Source organism: Cyprinodon variegatus, unplaced genomic scaffold (genome assembly GCF_000732505.1).
Source record: "Cyprinodon variegatus isolate N-32 unplaced genomic scaffold, C_variegatus-1.0 Scaffold38, whole genome shotgun sequence".
NCBI classification, from domain to species: Eukaryota; Metazoa; Chordata; class Actinopteri; order Cyprinodontiformes; family Cyprinodontidae; genus Cyprinodon; species Cyprinodon variegatus.
Window position 1 is genome coordinate 40,442 of NW_015150491.1, and position 6,941 is coordinate 47,382.

Below are 6,941 nucleotides of genomic sequence, written 5' to 3' on the forward strand. Positions count from 1 at the left end.
TGCCAAGCTTTAAACGTCTGACCAACGACCCGCTTACGTTTTTATTTAGTCTCGTCTCATTGACGAAAACTTACACCTATTACTCAGCATGTTTTTGTAATCGAAGATCTATGCTTATCTCGTCATTAAAAAAAAGGAGCGTCAACAAAATAATTTTGTCATTGTTGAAGAAAACAACACTGGTTCCAACCAGTTCAATTTAGTTAATTTTATTTATATGGCTCAAATACACAACACATGTCATATCAATGTACATTACAGACTTCACAATAGTCAGATTGGTTAAGAAAACCAGTCGATTGCATCCAGTTATTGACTTGCAAGACATGCTCCTTCTTAAATGAGCTTGCAGCAATGATTTTCACTGCCTTTTGTCGTTGACTCTTCAGCAATCCCTCACACCAAGTATGCATGATCCGATAGTGGAGAAGGAAAACTCCCTTTTAACAAGAAGAAACCTTCCAGCAGAATCAGGTTCAGTGTAAGTGACCATCTGCCGAGGCCGACTGGGGTTCAAGAAGACAGAAGCAGACATAGAGAAAAGCAAAGATAAGGTAACTGTTAACCAGCTCCACAGGCGGGCTGGTCCAGGAAACACACAGCCAGGCAGATGAGCTCTGAGCCATTTCTCTTGTCAGAGGATGAAAGAAAATACATACAGTTGGTTACATCAAAGGAAACAGGACTACAATGAGAACCGGCCAAGCTTAAATATCCATAAACAGAATTGTTCATGGCAGCAGCACAGCTAAAAAGGAACAGACCAGATGAAGCTACTATGGCAGGAATAAGCAGAGAGAACAAAAGGTTGTAAGTGGAACAAATACTGCAGACTAGGAGAATAGATATAGAATGAAGCAGAATAAGGAAAAGTGTTCCTTATGTGATCCAGCAGCCTAAACATATAGCAGCAAAAATATAGAAGGGAGTGTTGGCTTAGTAGGTTAGAGCAGCGCGCTTGTGCTATGAGTTTTGCAAGTACCCAGTTCCCCACAGCCTCCACTCTGGGTTCCTGAGCAAAACCCTTAACCCAACACTGCTCCCCCGGCGCCTCCCAATGGCAGCCCATTGCTCCCCAATGGGATGGGTCAAAATGCAGAAAACGAATTTCCCCATTGTGGGAAAATAAAGGGATTTACATTTTCAAAATGGCTCAGGATAACTTAACAATTTTGGAAGAGGTATAAGAAAGGTACATCCACAGTAGGGCCAAGGTAGAGCCAAGGAGAAATGTGCTCGGACTGAAATTCTCCCACACTGGATCAGGCTGTGTACGTTCTTCCTCCACCTACCTCTCTACTCACCCAGTTACTAAGCAAACATCACTCTTTTTTTTTTAACTATAAGCTTTATCTAAAAAGAAGGCTGTAAGCCTACTCTTAAAAGTAGACAAGAGTGTCTGTCTAATGGACTAAAACTGGTAGCTGGACAAGACAGGAGCCTGATAACTTAAAGATCTGCCTCCTATTCTACTTTTAGAAATTCTAGGAACCACTAATTCACCTGCAGAATGAGAGTGGAGTGCTCGCTTAGGAACATAAGGAAGAATCAGACCCCTGATACAAGACAAAGCTTGGTTATTTAGTGCTTTATATGTGAGAAGGAAGTTTTTTAATTCTATTTGGATTTCACAGAAAGCCAATTGAGTGAAGATAGATAGGAGAAATTGATCTCTCTTTTTAATTTCATCAGAATGCCGGCTGGAGAAGCTTTGGAGATCCAGAGCTTAGGTGGGAGAATCTGATGACCGGACAAATATGAGTCTTGCAGTCAAAACATATCAAAACAGAACCCACATTCAGAATTACATATTTATCTTAAAATAACCATTACACATCACCCTGAACATATCATCTAATAGTCAGAGTTGATGACAAGATGGGTGGAGCTGAAAAAAGGGTCATTCCAGTGAAAACAACAATGTTGGAGGCTGAAAAAGTCAAAAAATTGAACTTCCAGCAGGATATTTGACCCAAAGCATACAGCCAGAGCTACAATGAAAAAGGTTCATATCAAAGCCTACACAAGTGTTACAAACTTGAAAAATCCCCAAAATTAGAAAGTAATAATAATAATAATAAATAATAATCTGAATTTATAAAAACAAAAAAAAACAAAAACAGTGGGCATAACCTTTAGTCTAATGATGAAAAACACACAGCCCTTGCAGCTGTCATTGCAATGAACTGTGTAGGTTCAGAAAGCCATATGTCATTTTCCTTCCACTTCCCAAACGTGTGGTGCTCTTTGTTGGCTGATGGTATAACAGCTTATTGAAATCACATTTAGGTTTGTGGTTGTAATGTGTCTAAATAAAAGAAAAAGGCTTTAAAGTAGTATGGAGATTTTGTTGTAAAGTTCCATTTTGTTGGTTGGATAAAACAAAACAAAAATTCAAAGTGTTTCATTAAATATCATGAACAAAGTCTGTGTTACACTACAGACATTTGTCCTTTACTCCCCTCTGTGCTCAGGTCTAAATTTAGTCAAGTCTAAAATAGCAGTAGTGACATTCATACTTTATCCTATGAAAGAGAGAGGAAAAATTACACTGTGTCGTTTCTAAGGCTGCTAGGAACAATAAAGAAAAGTTAAATACAAGAATAATCATTTCTACTACTTTATAAAAGCTAAATTCCTCCAAAATACATTTAACATGGATTGTAATGGGATAAGAAATATAAAAATATAATAGTTTAACTCTCAGTCATATCTGCTTGTTATGTAAATTATGTAGGGTGTATAACCAGTAAATATAAAAATAATTTTGCTGACAAAGTTGAAAGTGTTCTTCATTTTCCTACGTGAGATTTGCAATGTTTAAATAAGCAACTATCCTTAACCAGAAATAGTTAGAATATATCAGAAAGGATAAATATGTCACAAATGTATTTATATGTTTTGATAGAAATAATAAAAGGAGTGTTCATCTGGTTGTGAGGGACATTTTACAAAGAAATCAAACTAATTAGAAAGTGAATTGTATATGTTTAGCATTTTATTGAGTTTTTCATTCTTCCTGTATCTAATACTAAAAAACATGAAAATAAACAATCTAGCACATTCATCTTTGTTCTACTTCACTTTTGGGCACAAACAAAGGAGATAAAGACACTATGAAACATTGCTGTAAATGAGAGGGAGGGGGGCCAGTTTGGGAAAATTAATCAGTCCAGCACAAAGCAGTCCTGTCGTGTAGGTCAGCAGAAAGCCCAGCAACTGAAGAAAGCAGGGAATGTGACTTTTACACCCTTGGAACTCAGGGTAGTTTCGTAAAACCTTCACTGTTTTACGCCCCAGAGTATGTTGATTATTTCTTAGCAACAAAAAAAAGATGTCTTTCACAAACTCCTCCCTCCTAAATGAAAACATGAACAGAAAATTCCTGACTCAACAGGGCAGCAACAGTGTCAGTAATGTATGCATTGCTTTTATTTGTACAAGCACTCCCAAAACCATACAAGGGGACAGTTACACAATACATGAAGCAACAGATGAACTTTGCTTGTTGCACAATCTGTGAAGGCTCACTTAAATACATTAAGTTATATCCCCTATGTTTTTCATCAAGTAAGTTCAAAAGTACATTCTTGGTCGAAACGTAAAAACATTTAGTGACAAAAATTTGCTGATGGAGTTTACATGTTACAGCGGGTTCATTAATTCACATTTAATTTGAAATCTGTGTACAGAATTGTGTTATAATTAATGTTATAGTTACCTGTCTAGGAAAAACACAAACTCCTAATGTGTAAAGTTTGTTTTAACACAAAATACTGCTTTTAATGATTTTGTTTGTGACGTAAGGTTACAGAATAATATATACACCAACTAGTCAATATGACTAAAACTCGGAAGATTTTACTGTAAACATGACAATATGATTAGCGCTTTAAAAAAACTGCAAAATGGGTGGGTGCTGGTCATTTCGGCCCTTTTTCTTTTTTTCCAGGAACAGCTTAGAGCTGTTTGCTGTAATATGTTGCACTAAAACACTGAGGCAACTCAAACCTCCCTGGGGGATCTGTAGTACTTTTTATGATGTAAACTATTTAAATTTGCAATTCACTATATTAGGAAACCTTCCGTTTCTTCTTCTTTCTTGCCCCTCCCCGCATCAGATCCAGTTTCCTAACATTCAGTATCCAAGGTACCAAGAGTTGTGAGCATAAGAGCCAACAATGAGCTATTCTTATCTTTAGCAAACATAGTAAATGCTTGAAACTGTCTTAACTACCATCTTCCAAATACAGCATCTTAGAGATTTTAGTGTTTTATGTTTCCAATTGAATTCAACATATTTTCAAGCTCTATTATTTTTTTAACAGTCCATTATAGTTAACCATAATGAAATGTAGTTATTTGAAATTAAAGTAGCTTTACTCTAAAAATGTCACTCTGTGGTATTTTGATCTGTCAGAATCTGTCATATTTCAGGTAAGTGGAACTGGAAAGTCAAAGAGCAATAGGTGGAAATATGGGGGATATGAAGTCCTTCAAAAATATTTCATTATAAAATGATGTACATTTAAGAAAATTTTGTTCAATAAAGGAAAAAATGCTTAACAGCACAGAGTGATATAGTAATAAGCATTGGTTTCATCAGACAGGTACCAAACGGAAGTAGAAAGGGACGAAATAGCCAAATCAACGGAGGGGCAGGATGACCTGTAAGGTTTGAAAACGCTGGCTCCTTTTACTACATATGCTCGAAAAGATTTTTTATTAAGTTGTGAGGTAACACTGTTGCATACAAAGCAATCCTAAAAATCAACATATTAAAAAGTTATGGGAAAACAAAAAAAGTTGTTGTTGTTTTTTTTTTTAATACCATTCATGTCATCTGAACTCTTCAATAGGATTTCAGAAAAAGTGCCAAAGTAAGTTGGGTTTCCTCTGGCTTTATAGTGCCAGGAAAAAAAAAATCTATTTGAGCAAATTAAAATTTAAAAGGAAAACCATTTGATTGTGTGTAAACATGTTTGTTTAATCTGTGTTCCCACTGTGAGAATTTCAACTGAACCACGCCAAACAAAAACTGGTCAATATGACCATCCATAATGAAATAATAATATAATAGTATTTCCCTTAATACTGAACATCATAAGAAATAATTATAAAACTAGGGGGACGTGTAAAGGTTGACTCCTTGGTCACTTCAAAATGCAGGAAATTGTCTAACTCTTGGAGCAGATAAGATGCAGTGCAATCCTTCACAAATCTCGTTAAAGTCTACCTAAGCAACCTACACGCAATCAACCAAAGATGAAGAAAAAAAAATAATAATAATTTGCTTGTGTATCCCCACTTTCTACTGCCACCCTGGGCAACCACCCAATAAGAAAACCACCAGTTTTCAACCAAAACAAAGGTAGTGTTCAAATTATAATATATACCTGTTACCTCAAACAAAATTATAGTTAAATTAAAAACACTAAACATAACATCATAAGAATGCTTAATGTATGATCAAGATGATTTACAATATTACAATCCTGGGACAGGTTTGTGGTTGAACACAATTTAGACTTAAATTAGAGTGCAACATTTTCAGCTTTGGTTCTTTTTACAAAGTGTAAAAGTTTAGTTAAAAAGGTACCTGTTAAAAAAATACTTTGATGCACAAAAAAAATGTCAGTTTAAAAGCATGCCTCAAGTAAGGCCTCATTCAAATGACTGGAGGAGACATTTCTCCAAATAAAATGGAGCAATTTCTAACATTGTTTATCCTTTGTTTTTCAGGCAATGGGCATCATGTGATCAAGAGGAGAAGCTTTAACCGGTACTTTACGCACACCCACATGCAAGTGTCCGAACAAAGAGGTGGCCACTGGTTTTGCTTCAACATGTCCAAACACAGACCCCACGCAGGAACCGTCTTGTATCTTCTAAGGCCCTGAAACCCACGGTTCAATCACAGCATCACACAGCATTTGCAAATATCCCCCGTGGTGGAGCGTTTCTGGAGGGTTGCCCGTGTCGCCGTTTCGAAGACCTCCCAGATGCCCTCTTTGGTTCTGGCGGAGCACTCCAAGTAGTCGTATGCGCCGATGCGCGCGGCCATAGCCCGGCCTTCCTCCGCCTTCACCGGCTCTAGCTTCATCCGAGACAGCTCGTTCTTGGTGTTCTCGTCGTTGCGCAGATCTTTCTTATTGGCAACCAAGATGATCGGCACGTTCGGACAAAAGTGCCTGACCTCGGGGACCCACTTTTCGGATATGTTCTCTAGAGAGTCCGGGCTGTCCACGGAGAAGCAGATGAGGATGACATCAGTGTCCGGGTAGGAGAGAGGGCGCAGTCGGTCATAGTCCTCCTGTCCAGCTGTGTCCCACAGCGCCAGCTGCACTTGCTGGTTGTCTACTTCTATGTCGGCCACGTAGGTCTCAAACACTGTGGGGACGTAGACTTCAGGGAACTCGTCTTTGCTGAAAACTATCAGTAGACAAGTTTTCCCGCAGGCGCCGTCCCCGACTACCACCAGCTTCTTCCGTAGGACAGCCATCTGGGTCTCTTCTTTGGCTTTCTTTAATCGTGGCATACAAAACACAGATCTGGGCTCCTTTCTCGCTTCGGTCCTGATTAGAAACTGTCAGGAGACCGATCAAGCTTTTTCTGCCGGGTGGTTTTCTCTCCAAACTCTACAATGTTTGGGAAAATCCTAGGCCTTCAGTTTATAAAGCTGGGCTGGTTTCCTAAATATAACAATCCAATCGGAAATGAGGGAGTGAGATCATAGTTTGTAGAGGGTTGGGTGACTGGATATCATTGGTTTCTACTGAGGAGGGGAGGGCCAGAGGCCATCATATGTCCCAACCATGTGACCGAACTATATATTGCATTAAATTCTCTTTTAGCTTAGTTATGTTATAGTAATCATTAAAATCTTTCTTCTGTATACATTATCATGAGAAGCTTTGGGATCTTCCCACTTAAGTTGTGTT

General features: G+C 38.1%; 1 protein-coding gene across 1 annotated transcript; it reads right to left on the bottom strand.

Annotated features, from left to right (window-relative positions):
• Positions 1–2,994: 2,994 nt before the first annotated feature.
• Positions 2,995–6,686, bottom strand: rhob (ras homolog family member B). The gene has a single exon (XM_015369779.1). It carries the CDS (start codon positions 6,536–6,538, stop codon positions 5,915–5,917), a length of 624 nt encoding a protein of 207 aa, XP_015225265.1. The 5' UTR covers positions 6,539–6,686; the 3' UTR covers positions 2,995–5,914.
• Between the last annotated feature and the right edge of the window lie 255 nt (positions 6,687–6,941).